This window comes from Rutilus rutilus (assembly GCF_951802725.1).
Source record: "Rutilus rutilus genome assembly, chromosome: 3".
Classification (NCBI taxonomy): Eukaryota; Metazoa; Chordata; class Actinopteri; order Cypriniformes; family Leuciscidae; genus Rutilus; species Rutilus rutilus.
This window is the reverse complement of record NC_140211.1, coordinates 7,171,922-7,192,268: the sequence shown is the minus strand read 5'-3', so window position 1 is coordinate 7,192,268 and position 20,347 is coordinate 7,171,922. Positions and strand designations below refer to the sequence as shown.

The window sequence follows — 20,347 nt, the reverse complement described above, 5'->3', positions numbered from 1 at the left end:
TAACCAGCAAATGTCTTATAGTAGTGTTTAAACAAAGACTATAGATGCACTCATATTACTCTGAATGGGAGAAAATGCAATGTCATGTGCAATATTCACTTTATGGAAGTTTAATGCATTGCAATTGCAGTTTAGTGTCATCTTTAAACCTGCACCTCAATGCACAGTATATGAAATCAATTGTGCATGAAACGTCCTGCTTCTAACCTGGATTTCCTCAATGCTGTGCACAATGAACATGTCCTGTAGATCCTCCATGGCTCCATCCATCCAGTTGTTGAAGGGCGCCGCCCTCTTGGCGAACTCCAGGTACAGCTGATCAATTGTTTCCCACAGTTTTTCTACACGCTGGTGGAAGAAAGAAGAAAACATTCGGCTACAGTAATTTGCAAAACACTTTCACAAATCATTTCCTGATAATCTTTTTACATACAGTCAAAACAAAAATTATTCAGACACCAGATATAATTTTTTTACTAGTGGGTGCAGGACACTATAGTTCATTTATGTAAGTGAGGATAGCAAAATAAAGTAAACTGTGACATATTATACCCAAAATGTCTTCATACAGTGACTACCAGTAAAATTTATATAATTTTGGGACCAAAAATGATTCAGACACTTTAGTAATATTAACCGCAGACACTTAATTGCTAATGCACCTTTTTACACACAGACTGAACAAAATGAAGCATTGCTTGGTAATTGTTTGAGCTAAACTGGTATTATCTAATTGTGTATGTAAATTTAACAGCTGACAGATATTCAACCTAATTCATTCATGAGACAGTCTAACAGGACGGACAAAACCAGTGAAATACAGTATCAACTGATTTGATAACTCGTTCTTGTCATATTTTATTGCCATTTTCTAAACTATAGCAAATAAACTGATAATGTGAGAAATATTGAAGGTGTCAGAATAAATGTTGGCATGACTGGTATTCCATTTGCACCTTTACAGTGGGCAGTCAATACATGTCTTCAAACTGCTCTAGATGCGAGTTTGATTCAGGTGTGTAGCGTGTGTGTTCACCTCCAGAGAGTCTCTTCTCTTCTGGGTGAGGGTTCCCAAGTTGTCCCACTGGTCACAGATGCCCTGGCAGCGGGCGTTGACTGTAGTGGCATCATGATAGTCCAACTCACTAGTCAGAGAGAAAGACAAATCTGAGCACCTTTGAAAAGCTGTATGGAGATCTCTGGATGAAACCTGTCATTGTGTTAAATGAATAGATTCATTATTGAACCTCATGAAACATATTTTGATGGGTCCCTCCAGACATTCTGTTGACTATTAGTAACTTTGCAACTAACTCTCATTAGAGTATTAGTAGACTTTCTGCATAATATCTGCTAACACTTTATTGTGATGCTTCCCCCTAGCTTTGCAACTACTTATTCTTCTAACCCTAAACCCACCCTTAACAGTCTGTGATAATACTCAACTAATACTCTATGAAAGTTAGTTGACATGTAGTTGCAACGTTAAGCAACTTACAGTATATAATTATTATAATAAATATATTATAGTCAACAGAATGTCTAAAGGGGACCATCAAATAAAGTGTAACCAAATATATTAACATATAACAACAATATATTATTACTTATTTCATTCTTTTGATTTTGGGGTGAAATATGACCCAGACATGTTTCTGACGGGTTTCGTGAGATTCACCCATTAAAACTCTCTTACTTCAGCTCTTGAGCGATGGCTGCGATCTGCTCCACTCTGTCCTGGTGGGCGGCCAGGTCGCTCTCGAACGCCTCGTGTTTCCTCATGAGAGCCCTGATCTCCATCAGAGAGGCCGTCTCGTAGTCCTTCTGAGACAGCAGGTGCTCCTTTCCTGCAAACAGAGAACCTCAAATCAGAAACGCGTTCTGGAATACCTGCATATGTTCGTTTTGCTGTAAAGATGGAGTCACAATAGTGACATTCTGCAGGCAATTGACCCTTCGCAGGGAGTTTGATTGAGAGTGGCGTGGCTTCCCGGACATAGCAACAGTAACTAAAGGGGGTCGAACGGTCCATTGTCTAGTGGCAATAGTATAATGAAGTATGAAGTAGAGGTCGACCGATAGTGGATTTGACTGATAACGATAACTAGGTTGGACCACCCTGACCGATAACCGGTTAATCAACCGATGGATACTGAATGAAAACTAGCATAACACATAAAATAGTGCTAAACTTCATTACAAAAATGTCAAAACAGTACTGAACCATGAAAGTGTTCTATACTTTTTAATATAAAAATATGAATATATTAATTATACCTTGAACATTCATTTTAGTTCATAGTGTTTTAACTAATTTTAAGAGATACAACTTTAAAATGTATTAGTAAATGTTGACATTAACAAATGAACAGTACTTTTATTAAAGTTGGCCATCTTTACCATCTTTATATATCCACACAAAGGCCATAGCATTGAAATTAGACACGTATATTGTATGTATACTCTCACACGTTATTTGCTTCTATTTTAGGATACTTGATGATGATCAAAATATCAAAATATGTATTACGGTGATAATAAAAAAGAATCAAAAATCAAATGCGTTTCTGATTTCTCACATCACTAGCTTTAAATATGAAACTTCGCCGGCTAATGAATGCATAAAAGCGACCAGCTGGATATAAACTAATGAAAATAGATGGCAACAATCGTGACATTAAACATTTGGGTCGGGCTTGTGTGTTTTTGTCACATTGTTTTAACCGCTTGAGGTACTAACGTTAGCGTCCTCTCAGTCTCGACGGCGAACACACTGCTGTTCTCCACTAATGCAGCATCTACTCAACAAATTAATTACTTTATAATGATATGAAAACACGTACGGCAGTGTATTACTCTATACATACCATTTCATTATCTATCATTCTCTGTTATACACCCGCTCCGTGCAGCGCAGCCTCACGTGTCAAAACAAACTCCACGAGCGTCAGTGATGTTTTATTGCTCCTCTAGAGGGCGCTCTCTTTCTGTATAATGACAGCAGACGCTTCCCCGCCGCTCCAGCAACGGACGCAACCTGGAAAAACTATCGGTATGGATTTTTGCTGGAACAATTGGTTATCAGTGCCGATTAATCTGCAAAACCGATCAATCGGTCGACCTCCAGTATGAAGCACAGCTAACACTGAAGTCACTTTCAAACCAAGCATCTTTCTGTTGGTCAACGTTGCGAACCTGTTGTGAAATCTGCCCAGATTATCAATATATCTTATATCAATATATCTTGGGACTAAATCGGCCCACGTTTTACTTTATAAAAGTATTTGTACCAGTATTAGTGTCCCAGTACTGAACTTTAACCAGTAGTAAAAGTTTTGGCCTCACGAAATGACTAGATTTCGCCTGTGTAAATTCAACAAACAACACTAAACGTGACCGCACATTAAGTGTAAGCGACATATAAATCACACATATTGCGCACAGCGTTTTACCAGCGATCTACAGTATTCCTTTTTTGAAAGTGTGAAAGGATTATGTATCTTAGAGATGAATGGGTACGCTAACGGGTAGTTTTCTCCAGGTATTGTATTGCACCGTTGTGTAAACTGAGCTTGAGTACCTGAGGTCCAGGACTCGTGCAGGGAGCATTTCTGCTTGAACTTCTCGGCCAGATGATCGAGTCTCTCCAGACGACGGATCTCAGTGAGGAGCCATTCCTCATAGCCCTTCTCCACCTGCTCCAGACCTTTCCAGGCATTAGCAATGTCCTGCAAATAACCACAAAACACGCGCTTAGTTTCGAATCGTACCTTGATCAATGAGTCAAATCTCGATCAATTTACACGATTCACTCTAAAAAGTGTTCAGTTCACTTAAACAAATTAAGGAAACCTGTTGCCGTAAAATTATTAAGTTAATAAACTCAATGCTTAATTGAAAAAATTCCACATTACTTAATTTTTTCGATTAAGCATGAAGTTTATTTACGTAATAATTTTAAGGCAACAGGTTTCCTAATTTTTTTTAAACTTAAGTCTACTGATCACTTTTTACAGTGTTTGATTGGCTGATTGGCTAAAGTCAAGCAGGCGGCAGTTTTCAACCAAAGCTTAGGAGCAGCATAGAGAAGATGCTTTTCAAAAGGGTCAGAATTGGGGCGAAAAGAAGAAACCTAAGTTTTGCAATGGGTTTCATGACTTACCGACACCATCTTCCCCTCAGAGGGCATGAAGGCCGGGCGGTTGCTCAAGCGGAGCTTCGTCTGCAGGGTGTTGAAGTTGATCTCCAGCTGGCATTTCTCCTGAACGCGTGGAGGCTTGTGGACGCGCCTGTAGTCCCGGAAATCCTCCAGCTTCTGCTGCATGGCTCTCATGGTCTGCTCCGCCACACGGTTCTCCAGCCACGGGATGGTGCGACGGATCCACTCCAACAACTACAGAGTTTTACACGGAGAATGATGTTGGGAGGATTAGAAGGAACAAGATTAGGGTTTTTTTCCAAACCCTAGTGAGATGCCACCTAAACGGCTCCTGACGGGAAACAGTGATCAGCATAAATATGCTGTCTTAAGAGAACAAAGTACTTTTTTTTTTTTGTGGAAATTAAATTTATTCTCAATGCTGATTTTCATTTACTATTTTTTTCTTTTCTTATTTAAAACAGCATCAATTAGAGGCTGTAAAATACATCTATGGAGCCCCTAAGTGGACATATAGTGATATAAAAAAAATGAGATTGGAAGAGAAATTTTACGCAGACAAACTTTGCATTCGTACACAAAACATTCGAACGCAAAAGATTTGCAAGCGAATGCAAAGTTTTTCAAGGGAACCCAAACTTTTACGAGCGGATGCAAAAGCATTGAAATGTAGTTTTTCCTCACATCTCTTTTTTTTTTTATCAGCAAAATACCATAATAATGTTGCCTTATGAGATTATGTGGGGTTTTTTCAAAATTTGAGGCTGTACTGTATGTATCATTTGCACTAAAACACCAAACGTTTTCATCCGAAATGGCCGGCACATTTAAGGGAAGTGTCATTTGATAGATTTTTCGTGTACATTTATGCATTTGGCAATGCAAACTGCTATGTTTCAAGGCTACAGCAGTTATTGCTAGCACCAGTTAAACAATCAGAAAAACCCAAGAACCCGTGTATTACTTACTACCCTGGCTGAAAACTTAAGTTTAAAGTAGCCGGCTAGTCTCCAAAACCGTCAATCCACACCAGCGTGACTTGTGGAAACCAGCTTGCTGACTGGTTAGGCTGGTTTAAGATGCGTTTCTTATCGAAAAGTACTGATATAAAAGAGTTACACTTATAAAAAAGGTACTATTTCAACCAATATTTGTGTGTAATATGTATTTTGTCCTAAAACCCAGAAACGAGTTAGCATTTTTGCACTTCCAGTTGTCTTGTCTTACTGGGTTTTTGGTTTAATGCCTGAAATAAGATCTGCGGTGAACACAAGCTCAAGAATAAGCACAACCTTATTCTTTTTTTTAGGGCGGTTGCCATCAAGTGGCTAAACGGGACTACAGAACTTTTCGGGAACATTAAACATCATCAAGCTGAACAGTAAAACTCATCTACTCACTTTTACAGTTTATTATTCACACACTTACAAACTATTCCAACTCTTTGGAACGTTGGAACGTTTGGAACACTCTATTGGAATCAGCGGTGCACAGGTTTGAGAAACACAGGCAGATGTCCTCACCTCACTGGCCAGTTTCTCATACTCCTCCATCAGCCTCTCGTTCTCCTGGTTCACGGCCAGAACCTTGCAGATTCTGTTAGCAGCCGTCTCGGCCTGACGAGAGACGGAGAAAACCAGCAGCTCATTTAGTGACATAACCAATTCTGTGTGGAGTTAATGCGCCTGTATCCACGTCTCCTCACTTCATTTACTTTAATTCACACGTTCATTTACTCTGCGTTGCGCTGGAGTGCGTCTTGAAGCTCAATGCATTACTCAAATCATTTCCCTTCAATCATTTACACGAACTGATCCCAGTTTGTACATCTTACACTGTAATGATGATAGCCTTTTTAGTTTGAGAGATTGAATTCAGATGAAATCTGATTTGTGGCGACTTTTTACCTGTTCGGCACCGGCGAAAGCATGGTAAAAGCAGGACACGTAGGTCATGATGGCTTTCTCATCAGGTTTAGGGGTGTTAACAATGTCTGAGGACGAAAGTAAGAGAGAATCAAGTTGAGTTGAAGTCTGCGGTCACCTTGGGCAACTTGGTTTGTCAAGATTACATTTTAATAACATTTCAAATCAGCAATAAAACCCCACAACCTTGGTATCATACATTTCTACTTTTTTTAACCTGCTAACGTGGTAGAATACATATATATATATATATATTCTCCATAAATAAACTTTAATCTTGACAAACTATTGATCATTAGAAATCTCATGCCCTTAATATGAAATATGATCCTTCTTACGCATCCACTGAGAAAAAGCTAACAGGTTAAGCTCAAATTATACTAAAAAGTTGTGTTTTTCCGGCTGGTCCAGCTACTGCAAATGTACTTGGAGTAAATAGTCTTATCAAAAAGATGACTGGCTCTTTTAAATGAAAGGCGGGAGTTAATTTTTGTGTCACATGCATCTCCTCCTCCTAATAATGCATGAAGGTTAATTGGTTTTAAAACCAAATTTCAGATGTTTTAAGACCTGCACAAATAAAATGAATACTGAATGCCCAGAACCATATAATCTCAGAATAAATGTAGTACATCTCAGATTTTTTTACTCAATTAAACAGGCCGGGCACACATTTAATCGCAAAACAGGGTTACTCAAGACATGTTTTATTCAATTTATGTAGGCTATTGAAAATGGTTTATTTGCCAATACATAGTAATTAGAGGTATACGATCAATATTGGATTTTTCTGATATGATAATAATGTATTTAAACAAGTGCAATAAACTGATTATTGTGGCAATACTAGTAAAATCTATATAATGAACGTGTTAAATAATGTTATGTCTTTTGTTTCGGGGCGGCCAAGAGAAAAGCCACAAGACTTTGAATTAAATGCCAGATACAGTTTGTGTAATCAAAATACCAATAATAGCCTAAACAAACAAACAAACAAAAAGATTTTGTGCTTAATGCAGGATACTCGATAAACAAGCCCGGGACTTTTATTTTGAAATGTCTATGCTTTTACTATATCCTGCTGCTCATGAAAAAGATGAGGGGGATCAAATATGCACTCTTACAATCAGCTAAGAATGTTACAATATAAAAACCATGAAGTTAACACTGTCATAATCTATAGATAATAAGCAATAATTTGGCATAAATGTGTGATATTCATCACTGCTCTGAAACTGCGAGCCTGTAAAACATGCAACAGCATCACCTTTTGAAGTTTAATAATCACATTAGATCATATCATGATTCTTGTGTTTCGGTCCCCAAATTTAAGACCTCTCATAGCAATCATTTTTGTTATACCATTTAACCGCTTTCACTCACCTTCAGCGTCGAGCATCTTCGGGATGTCCAGGTATTTCTCTGCCACCTCAAACGCAGTGTTCAGGTTTCCAATAGGGTCGTCCTTCAGAGGAAACACAAAAATCAGACACACTGACCCCGTGAAAACTTATGCCATGATTCTACTCTATTGCACTGTACATGAATATGGTGCATTTATTTGCTCCATGAATTTTTAAAGGCACATTTTTTGTTTGTGTCAGGCCTTATTTTTAACCCTATTTGTGGGCCTTATATTTGGCTTGCATGATTTTTTCTCCAACAGTTTTTTATTTTAAGCCATTCAAGCAAAATGGACTGTAGAACAACCGTAGACCTTTAGCAGCAGAAAGACTCCCGTGTGGCTCATTCAACCAGATTTTAGTGTCAGAACTATCCATTTTATAATTAATAATAAAAAAAAAAAATTAAATCAAACATTTGAGCTGATCTGGCACTTTGGACTCAAGTAGGGATGCACCGATCATGATTTTTCATTGCCGATTCTTTTTTTTTTTTTTTTACAAGCAATTTGGCCGATTTCGATACCAGCTGCCGATTATTCTTCTTCTTTTTTCACGATTTTCTTTGTTGTTTATTTGCTCTATAACAGAGTTTATTTGCTCTATATATTTTGCTCCAAACTGACCTAAAAAGAAAATATATATATATCTGTAACCATTTGAAATTAGAGGCGACCACTAAGACTGAATGATATAAATTCACTCTCTGACAGGTGACGCTTATGGACCAGCAGCAATATAACGTTTCCTTGATCAACCTCATGATTACAGACTTCGTAATATTTCCAAATATTTTGAGAAGTTCGGACTAAAGATCGGCCAAAATAAAACTAAAAACCAGGTATATGTATATTGGGAGCAAAGTTGGTACATGCTAAGTCAGCAAATGTTGGTAGACAGTGGAAATATTGTGTGCTGAAATGGCTTAAAACTCCCCACAGAGAATAAATGTGAAATCTTTAAAGGCAAACTTGATCAATAAAGTGTGAGTGACTGTCACCTTTCTGAGTTTAGAGTAGTCGATGAGGTCTGGTCTGTGTCTGTGGATGAGAGCGCACAGAGCGAGGCCGTCCTTCCAGCTGAGGAACAGCAGAGACAAAACACATGAGCAAACCTACTATAGCCTACTGAGAGAACCTCAACAATACATACAGAAATACTGATGTTCTACTGAGAGAACCTCAACAAGACAGAAATACTGATGTTCTACTGAGAGAACCTCAACAATACATACAGAAATACTGATGTTCTACTGAGAGAACCTCAACAAGACAGAAATACTGATGTTCTACTGAGAGAACCTCTACAATACATACAGAAATACTGATGTTCTACTGAGAACCTCAACAAGACAGAAATACTGATGTTCTACTGAGAGAACCTCAACAATACATACAGAAATACTGATGTTCTACTGAGAACCTCAACAAGACAGAAATACTGATGTTCTACTGAGAGAACCTCAACAAGACATACAGAAATACTGATGTTCTACTGAGAGAACCTCAATAATACAGAAATACTGATGTTCTACTGAGAGAACCTCAACAAGACAGAAATACTGATGTTCTACTGAGAGAACCTCAACAAGACAGAAATACTGATGTTTTACTGAGAGAACCTCAACAAGACATACAGAAATACTGATGTTCTACTGAGAGAACCTCAACAAGACATACAGAAATACTGATGTTCTACTGAGAATCTCAACAAGACAGAAATACTGATGTTCTACTGAGAGAACCTCAACAATACATACAGAAATACTGATGTTCTACTGAGAGAACCTCAATAATACAGAAATACTGATGTTCTACTGAGAGAACCTCAACAATACATACAGAAATACTGATGTTCTACTGAGAACCTCAACAAGACAGAAATACTGATGTTCTACTGAGAGAACCTCAACAAGACATACAGAAATACTGATGTTCTACTGAGAACCTCAACAAGACAGAAATACTGATGTTCTACTGAGAGAACCTCAACAATACATACAGAAATACTGATGTTCTACTGAGAACCTCAACAAGACAGAAATACTGATGTTCTACTGAGAGAACCTCAACAAGACATACAGAAATACTGATGTTCTACTGAGAGAACCTCAATAATACAGAAATACTGATGTTCTACTGAGAGAACCTCAACAAGACAGAAATACTGATGTTCTACTGAGAGAACCTCAACAAGACAGAAATACTGATGTTTTACTGAGAGAACCTCAACAAGACATACAGAAATACTGATGTTCTACTGAGAGAACCTCAATAATACAGAAATACTGATGTTCTACTGAGAGAACCTCAACAAGACAGAAATACTGATGTTCTACTGAGAGAACCTCAACAAGACAGAAATACTGATGTTTTACTGAGAGAACCTCAACAAGACATACAGAAATACTGATGTTCTACTGAGAGAACCTCAACAAGACATACAGAAATACTGATGTTCTACTGAGAATCTCAACAAGACAGAAATACTGATGTTCTACTGAGAGAACCTCAACAATACATACAGAAATACTGATGTTCTACTGAGAGAACCTCAATAATACAGAAATACTGATGTTCTACTGAGAGAACCTCAACAATACATACAGAAATACTGATGTTCTACTGAGAGAACCTCAACAATACATACAGAAATACTGATGTTTTACTGAGAGAACCTCAACAATACATACAGAAATACTGATGTTCTACTGAGAGAACCTCAACAATACATACAGAAATACTGATGTTCTACTGAGAGAACCTCAACAATACATACAGAAAAACTGATGTTTTACTGAGAGAACCTCAACAAGACAGAAATACTGATGTTTTACTGAGAGAACCTCAACAAGACAGAAATACTGATGTTTTACTGAGAGAACCTCAACAATACACAGAAATACTGATGTTCTACTGAGAGAACCTCAACAATACATACAGAAATACTGATGTTTTACTGAGAGAACCTCAACAATACATACAGAAATACTGATGTTCTACTGAGAGAACCTCAACAATACATACAGAAATACTGATGTTCTACTGAGAGAACCTCAACAATACATACAGAAATACTGATGTTCTACTGAGAGAACCTCAACAATACATACAGAAAAACTGATGTTTTACTGAGAGAACCTCAACAAGACAGAAATACTGATGTTTTACTGAGAGAACCTCAACAAGACAGAAATACTGATGTTTTACTGAGAGAACCTCAACAATACACAGAAATACTGATGTTCTACTGAGAGAACCTCAACAATACATACAGAAATACTGATGTTTTACTGAGAGAACCTCAACAATACATACAGAAATACTGATGTTCTACTGAGAGAACCTCAACAATACATACAGAAATACTGATGTTTTACTGAGAGAACCTCAACAATACATACAGAAATACTGATGTTTTACTGAGAGAACCTCAACAAGACAGAAATACTGATGTTCTACTGAGAGAACCTCAACAATACATACAGAAATACTGATGTTCTACTGAGAGAACCTCAACAAGACAGAAATACTGATGTTTTACTGAGAGAACCTCAACAATACATACAGAAATACTGATGTTTTACTGAGAGAACCTCAACAAGACAGAAATACTGATGTTTTACTGAGAGAACCTCAACAATACATACAGAAATACTGATGTTTTACTGAGAGAACCTCAACAAGACAGAAATACTGATGTTCTACTGAGAGAACCTCAACAATACAGAAAACACTAAACTTTACAGTAAGTTTCCTTTTGTTAACATTAGTTAAGTACAGTAGTTAACATGAACTAATAATGAAAAATACCTTTAAAGCATTTATTAATCTCAATGTTTCTTTCAATATTTACTAAAACATTGTTAAAATCAAAAGTTGTATCTGTTAAGTAACATTAACGAAGAATAATAAATACTGTGACAAAATTAATTACTCAATGCATTAACTAATGTTAACTAATGGGACCTTATTGCAAAACGTTGCCATGAAATAAATGTTTTTTTTGTTGTTGTTGTTGTTGTTGTTGTTGTTGTTTTAAATGTAGTAATTTAAGTGTTTATTTAGCATGAAAACGAATGCTTATCATAAGCTTTGAAGTGAAAAAAAAAAGAAAAGTGATTCCAATAACAAAATAATGCAAGGTTGTTATAGTTAACTAAAACCATTACAAAATATTTTTGTTACTTCAAATAAAATGAGCATTAACTGAAATAAAATATACAAAAAGTTAAACTTATTTTATTTCAGCTACTGTAGCTGCCAAGGCAACATTTATTATTTTCATTTAGTTTAACTTGATGTACTAAAATAACAAAAAATATATATATATAATAAAATCCATATAGACAAAAAAAAAAAAAAAAAATAATAATAATAATAATAATAATAATAATAATACTAAAACTAACTACAATTAAAATTAAACCAGAAAAAAATTCAATACAACTGATTCAAAATATTGATAAAAACTATAATAGTATAGCTCTCTCTTGGTAAAATAACACTCAAACAATGAAGCTAAATGTGATATTAATTATGATGGGTTTTTGTGACATTGCTAATTCAATTTAAAGACTTTTTTAAATTGTAAAAATGTTTTGCAATTGTATAATTTGGAGTTCAAGCCTATTAAACTCTGTAGATGTAGATCTTTGATGATTTCCCAATTAATAGATATTAATAGATCGTATCTGATAGAGCAAAGGCAGCAGAAAGTGACGTTCAGAGATTTGACTCCTGTGTGTGTGTGTGTGTGTGTGTGTGTGTGTGTGTGTGTGTGTGTGTGTGTGTGTGTGTGTTCAGTCACTGTCACCTGATGTGGAAGTTCTGTACGTTGACGTTCCTGTAGGGGGCGGTCTTCCTCTGACACCACAGCAGAAGACCCTCTTTAGCAGATGTCTCTGTGGAGTCACACACACACACACACACACACACACACACACACAGAAAACCATTTGCTTATTATGCAGAACTCATCTGAAGTGATAATGAGTGTTGAATCAGTAACATGAGCAGTCAAGTCGATTCGTGATTGTCTTTGTCCTGATGTTTGTGTGCGTGTGTGTGTGTGTGTGTACCCTCCACTGAGATGTCCTGGATAGCGAAACGCAGAATGATGGTCCAGATCATTCCAAGAGTCATTTTCACGTTGCCGTCAACGATCTCTGCGAGCAAGACAGAATTTTGGTTAAAATTACTTCTTTTTTTGTGAGGTTTACATGTATACATTTATTGTAGGATTAGGGCTATCACTTGTAAACACTTAAATATAATCTAATTTAACAACTAATATGCTGATTATTAAAATTAATAAATCACATATACACTTTTTTTTTTTTTATGTCTATTGCAAATAAACCCTGTTCTTTTAAACATCTTGACACTGAAGACTGGAGAAATGATGCTGAAAATTCAGGCAAAAAATTACACAAACTATCTATTAAAAAGGTTGAATGGTCATGGACTTTCTGAGAAAGGGCCCCATATGAAAATAATTAAAGAGATTATATTGTATTATCAGTATAATATTTGCTTTATTTCTATTTCACTACACGAGCGGCATGTACAAACTGCACTAAATTAACAGCCCTAGTTAGTATATAAAAGTCTTGATGACAGACATGTTGTACAGATATAAGATTATATATATATATGGTGTAGGATTCCCACCCTCGGCTCCGATGGACACCAGTTTGACTCCTTTGCTACAGATGTAATCCAGAGCCTTGTTGACGTTGGCGATCTTGTGGAAACGCATCTTTCCTTTGTCCGGCTTGGGAAGTCTCTCGCCTGCCGAAACAAGACCAGTCAGATCAAGATTCTGATGGTGAAGTGAGACTTCTGCACCTCTAGTGGCACCGAACAGAACTGCAGGAATAATGACTGCTTCCAGACTGGTTTCCCAAGCACTCCTGTCCGTCCTTGTCCCTGTCTTTACTTGTTCATTGCCAGAAAGCTCAATATTTTGAAACTAAAGCACCACAGATTAACAGTTTTATAGTCTTCAGGGAATCAGACTACCATTACATATTAAACTGGAATAGAAGACAGTATTTTTACATTTTTAAAATGCACACTTCACCTTTAAAGTCAAATGACATCCATTTTGATTACAATTGAAAACTCTTTTCAGAGTCAGAGTGAGTTTGAACACAATAACGCTGATAAATCTCTCACTGTAAGACCAGGAACATGCAGTGAAGATTTAAACATGAGCACATGATTTCATGTTCAGACAGCATGATTTGATCAATGATGTGGTGAAAGACCATTTATGTCTCCATCACACACACACACACTCACTCACACAAAGACAGACAGACACACACACACAGACAGACACACACACACACCAACTGTTTAGATTCTGCCGAATGTGCTGAACACTAACCACGCATGTTGCCGTCTTTTCTAATGACTCCTCTAAGGAAAAATAACTATGAGTCATGAGCTCATGAGTTTATGCTGTTTATTACTGTGTATTTACTGCACACTCCTTCAGTCTGTAGTCACAAACTCTTTTTAAATATGACTGTACAAGATGACAAACTCACTGAGGCCCGTCTGTCTGTCTGTCTGTCTGTCTGTCTATCTATCTATCTATCTATCTATCTATCTATCTATCTATCTATCTATCTATCTATCTATCTATCATCTGTCTGTCTGTCTGTCTGTCTGTCTGTCTGTCTGTCTGTCTGTCTATCTATCTATCTATCTATCTATCTATCTATCTATCTATCTATCTATCTATCTATCTATCTATCTATCTATCATCTACCTGTCTGTCTGTCTGTCTGTCTGTCTGTCTATCTATCTATCTATCTATCATCTACCTGTCTGTCTATCTATCTATCTATCTATCTATCTATCTATCTATCTATCTATCTATCTATCTATCTATCTATCTATCTATCTATCTATCTATCATCTGTCTGTCTGTCTGTCTGTCTGTCTGTCTGTCTGTCTATCTATCTATCTATCTATCTATCTATCTATCTATCTATCTATCTATCTATCTATCTATCTATCTATCTATCTATCATCTACCTGTCTGTCTGTCTGTCTGTCTGTCTATCTATCTATCTATCTATCATCTACCTGTCTGTCTATCTATCTATCTATCTATCTATCTATCTATCTATCTATCTATCTATCTATCTATCTATCTATCTATCTGTCTGTCTGTCTGTCTGTCTGTCTGTCTGTCTGTCTGTCTGTCTATCTATCTATCTATCTATCTATCTATCTATCATCTACCTGTCTGTCTGTCTATCTATCTATCTATCTATCATCTACCTGTCTGTCTGTCTGTCTGTCTGTCTGTCTGTCTATCTATCATCTACCTGTCTGTCTGTCTGTCTGTCTGTCTGTCTGTCTATCTATCTATCTATCTATCTATCATCTACCTGTCTGTGTCTGTCTGTCTGTCTGTCTGTCTGTCTGTCTGTCTGTCTGTCTGTCTATCTATCTATCTGTCTGTCTGTCTGTCTGACAGTCTGTCTGTCTGTCTGTCTGTCTATCTATCTATCTATCTGTCTGTCTGTCTGTCTGTCTGTCTGACAGTCTGTCTGTCTGTCTGTCTATCTATCTATCTATCTATCTATCATCTGTCTCATCTGTGTGAATTTTGCTGCAGTACGATTTCATACTTGTGGCTTGTAATATCAGCAAACACAATGTTAAAATATCAGTATGTGCTTCAGATTTGCTGTGTTAGAACAGTATAATGAAGGCGTATCCCAGAATCCGGTCATCATTACCTGAAATGACCTCGAGCAGCAGCATGAGTTTGAGGCCATTCCTGAAATCCTCTTCAATGTTCTCGATCTGAGTTCCTGCTTTCCGCAGATGAGAGTTACACCACGCCGTGAACGTCTGAGAGAGAGGAACAAACACAGATCACAGATGTATATCTTAAAAAACACAAACAACTGAAATACAATGCATTTCACATGCACAAACCAGGTTTGTGTGGAGAACTCTGTTTGATACAGTATTTACAATAAAGTATTATTTAACATAAGATAAACCCAGCATGAGAAGTAGCTGGTTGAAAACCCGTCAGACTTAAACAATAAAAAATAAACTTTTCAAGAGTCTTAGTTCACACAATGCATTTTTGAATTCTGCTTTTCCATTGTTCTTCTATTTATGTAAACATGAGCTAAACGGATGTTTTTGATCATTGCGTTTGGGTCTCGCGTCTTTTGCACATGAAACGGCTTTCTAAAAATGTGGTGCTCAAGTTAAAAGAGGTTTGTCTTTTTAAAAAACGCGTCTCTAGACCGTACGCTTTTTGATCCAGATGTAGATTTTGACAAAAACAAGATTTTCTCAGCTTTTTTTAATGAAACTTACCAACTTACTTTTATGCATTAAAAGAATGCATTAAGCTAGAATAAAACAGGTTTTTTTTTTTTTTTTTAAGCACAGGATCTGTTCTTTCTTTTGATATATTGCACTGCAAAAAATGCTTTCTTACTTAGTATTTTTGTCTGGTTTCCAGTCCAAATATCTAAAAATTCTTAAATCAAGATGCATTTACTAGATAATTAAAATTAGATAAGATATTATGTCTAGCAAAATGATCTGTCCATGGGATAAGAAAAAGAATCTTAATTCAGACAGAAACAAGATTATTTTTCTTACCCCATGGACAGATAATTTTGCTTGTTTTAAGCAAAAACTCACTTAATTTTGATTTATTTCCCCAGAAAACAAGACATAATATCTTATGGCATTTTACTACTTTAGTAAATGCATCTTGATTTAAGTATTTTTTTTGATATTTGGACTGGAAACAAGACAAAAATACTAGCCTAAGTAAGAAAAGCATTTTTCATTTTTTTTTTTTACCGTGTCGTGGAAAGAGTTAATATGTCTTAAAGGAATAACAATGAAAATGTGAACAAAATCATCTGTTAAAACCCCAGACTGTGATGTTGTTTTAGTTTGCACGTTACAGTGTTCCTGTAGTTTTTGATGAAATCATTAGCAATATTTCAGCAAACTTATAAATATCAGCGCGTGAGATGCCAAGAGGAGCCGTGTGCCAGTGGTGTGGGTGTTACGGGGCAAAGCTGCTCGATGTAAATGAGTCTGAGCGTGTTTGTTTGTGCTGAGCTGCAGAATAATGTATGAAAGAGGAGGAGGAGTGATGAACAACAGGACATGTAGGAGTTCCTGATGAGAGAGACGGATGGAGAGGTTGAAAGAGGGAAGGAGGAGGAGGTGTAATTGAATGTGGAGATGTAAGCCAGGGGTCTCTGTAGGGCTGAGTGGGTGGATCGCCAACCGCACACACACCAAATATAGACCGCAGAAAATATAGAGACGACTAACTAAAGAGAGAGCGAGACCAGAGAGGAGACAAGAAGAGGAAAGACATGAGGAAAAAAGGACAAGAACAAAGGGGGAAATGAGCGAAGAGTATGAGAGATGATCATGAAGTGATCATGAAAACTGAGAAAAGATGAGATGAGGCCAAATGTGACCCTGGATCACAAAACCAGTCACGAGTCGCACGGGTATATCTGTGGCAGTAGCCAACAATACATTGTAAGGGTCAAAATTATCGATTTTTCTTTTATGCCAAAAATTATTAGGATATTAAGTAAAAATCATGTTCCATGAAGATATTTAGTAAATTTCCTACTGTAAATATATATATAAAACATGTATTGTTGTGAGTGAATGCAGCACAATCGTGAACATAAATGAACAACTTTAAAGGAGATTTTCTCAATGTTTCGATTTGTTTGCACCCTCAGATTCCAGATTTTCTAATAGTTGTATCTCAGCCAAATATTGTCCTATCCTAACAAATAATAATGGAAATAATTCATCAATGGAAAGCTTATTTATTCAGCTTTCAGATGATGTATATATCTCAATTTCAATCTCAATTTTGTGGTTCAGGGCCACAAATGAGAAGAGAAGAGACGAGAACAGAAGCGAAAATTTGCGAAAAGAAGAGAATGAGAGATGATAGGTGACGAGAAGAAATGACATAATGAGGTGAGATAGAACAACCTACTAATCAAGAGCCATTTCTTCCAAATACTCCTTGATGTGTCATTACAGGAGCTTCAGAGGTTTTAACAGGTTTTGTCAACCTTTAGAGGAGACGAACTGGAGCGGAGATGGACGTATAGGCCCGGTTCACTCCTGGTCTTAAGATGACAAGGTAACAAGTGGACGGCACTAAATACAGCTGTAAACGGGTCTGAACGCTTTGAGCTCGTCCACTGTCCAACACTTCCAGAGGAAGATGAAAACACATCCGACCGGATTGCTTTCGTAGAGTAAACACTCGTGTGATCGAATGTGTTCACACAGCCTCAGAAGCTCGTCTGCTCTCCGTCTACTGAACTAATGTAACATTATGAGAAGAGGTTATACAGACGGGGTTTAAACTCTGTCGACTGGAGAACCAAGTTTGGTTTGAAGCTGAAAAACGTATCAAACACAATGTTCTCTCCATTCCTGATTTCTAACACACACTCACAGCGTTCGGCTGATGTCTAACACACACACACAGCGTTCGGCTGGTCTTGCGTCTGTCAGAGCAGAAACTAAAGCTGATGATCTCCGTGTGTTTTTCAGTTGTCGTTCATGTGTAAACAAGCTTATTTTGTGCATTAGATCGAAAGATCTGAAAAAAACACAACATTTCCCTCCCATCCCATAGACCCTCCCCTCGAAGAAATCAGGACAGAAGTGGATGAAAGTGGACAGAAGAGACGGATTAAAACACCAGGAGTAAACGGGAATGTGTCTCCCTCGTCTACTTGTGATCCGATCGACCAAAACGCCAGGAGTCGCCAGGATCTTAATACCAGGAGTAAACAGGGCTTTAGAGACGTAGGGGAGATGGAAAGGTCGGAAAGAGGCAAAGCGGGAAGGGTGGAAGGAAGCGCTGATGGAGGAGGGGTGACGATGTCTAAATGTGGATGTGACAGGACACCCGAGACACGGATTCCTGAGGAGCAAAGTAAGAGACACAACAGGAGATTCAACTCCAAAGGGATCTTTTCTCCCACCAGAGAGATTTCTGATACGAAATATACAGTCAAACCTAAATTTATTCAGACAACTTCAAAATTTCTCACATTGTCACATTTTATTCGCTATAGTTTAGAAAATGGTAGCCTAATAAAATATGACAAGAACTCAGAGTTATCAGATCAGTGGATATTTCACTGTCTTGTCCATCCTTCTGTTAGACTGTCTATTAAATGAATTAGGTTGAATATCTGTCAGATGTTAAATTTAACTACACAATTAGATAATTCCAGTTTAGCTCAAACAATTACCAAGCGATGCTTAATTTTGTTCAGTCTGTGGTGTAAAAAGGTCGTATTAGCAATTAAAGAAAAAAACACTTCAGCACAAGTGTCTGAATCATTTTTGGTCCCAAATTTTGTATTAATTTTACTGGTAGTCACTGTATGAAGACTTTTTGGGTATAATATGTCACAGTTTACTTTATTTTGCTATCCTCACTTACATAAATGAACTATAGTGTCCTGCACCCACTAGTAAATAAATATAAAAAATTACATCTGGTGTCTGAATAATCTTTGATTTGACTGAATTTGCACACGCCTCACAATCGGCTATATTGTCCAAAAACATTTGCCTAAAAATGAAACGAATGCGCTAATAAGCAGCCAATAATGCAACCCTGAGCCTTTAAATACCAGCCCTTTAATAAGCGCAGCTGCCACTTCCACTCTGTTAAGTACATTCATTTCCCAGCGTCCACCTGTCAGCGACAGGAGTGTGTGTTTGTGTGGGGGTCAATATTTAAACGTGAGGTAATGCGCTATCAGCATGAGAGGAGATCTGTCTTCTCCAAACCCTACCAAGACGGCTGGGGAAGCCCTTTAATAGGTGACCTTTCAAACCAAATTTTGGCTGACCTCTCGGGTCAGAGCTGTACTACTATTTTAGTTGGGTTGTGTTTAAAGAAAAACTATCGCATCACCAACTAGTCACGTCAAATCTCCAACTCACACTGAGAGTGAATGACTTTCAGTCAGTGTCTGGATTTTAAAATGAGTACATTTTTGATACTTATAAGCATTTTGCTGCACATTTAAATGCATCCATACAATCATAAATCATGATCAGACTGTAAACGTTATAATGAAAGGTCTGACAGTCATTATATATATATATATATATATATATATATATATATATATATATATATATATATATATAAAACACTGTTTAGCTCTTTCCTAACTGCTGGATTTTATATATATATATATATTATATATATATATATATATATAAAATCCAGCAGTTAGGAAAGAGCTAAACAGTGTTTTTCTGGCTACTGGCTACAAGTTTGAATATTTGAATCTCATTGACCAATCAAAATCAAGTATTCCAGGAAGCTGCCCAGTAACTCATTAAAGCGCTTTGATTATAGAGCTCAGTTGTGAGGTTGTTCACCTGTTCATCAGTTCTTTTAAAAAGCTTTATAATGCGCTCATGTGCCAAATTGTGGTCAGTGTGAATACAGAACAACATTCACAAAGTCTGTATGAATGTAGTGGATAGGTCAAGCCAAACACACACACACACTCTCACACACAGATGTCTGCCTTTTATTGTGCAGGCATCACTTGCATCATTCTCTGAGAGGAGATAATATTTTTAATAAATAAAAGACCATCAAAAGTTTGTCAAGGACTAGAGGTTTTAACTAATGCTAACGTGACATAAAACTGAAAACTCGATTTCACACAGACACACACACACACACAAGTATGCTGGTCTAATGCCTCTAGTGGGAAGGAATTATCACCTTACTAAAGCATGAACACCGACGTGGAAAGGCTCCTG

The 20,347-nt window shown here is 37.0% G+C and overlaps 1 protein-coding gene across 1 annotated transcript in view; it reads right to left on the bottom strand.

Moving 5' to 3' along the window:
* actn3b (actinin alpha 3b) overlaps positions 1-20,347 on the bottom strand; it is a 38,105-nt gene that overhangs the window by 8,575 nt on the left and 9,183 nt on the right. Inside the window, exons 2-14 of the mRNA XM_084404798.1 lie at positions 15,250-15,364; positions 13,160-13,279; positions 12,568-12,654; positions 12,303-12,390; positions 8,488-8,566; positions 7,468-7,549; positions 6,067-6,152; positions 5,683-5,775; positions 4,163-4,393; positions 3,581-3,728; positions 1,697-1,847; positions 1,037-1,145; positions 208-348 (exon numbers count right to left, since the gene is read on the bottom strand). Of these exons, the coding sequence (XP_084260924.1) occupies positions 208-348; positions 1,037-1,145; positions 1,697-1,847; positions 3,581-3,728; positions 4,163-4,393; positions 5,683-5,775; positions 6,067-6,152; positions 7,468-7,549; positions 8,488-8,566; positions 12,303-12,390; positions 12,568-12,654; positions 13,160-13,279; positions 15,250-15,364 (1,530 nt within the window). The remainder of the gene's footprint in view (positions 1-207; positions 349-1,036; positions 1,146-1,696; positions 1,848-3,580; positions 3,729-4,162; positions 4,394-5,682; positions 5,776-6,066; positions 6,153-7,467; positions 7,550-8,487; positions 8,567-12,302; positions 12,391-12,567; positions 12,655-13,159; positions 13,280-15,249; positions 15,365-20,347) is intronic.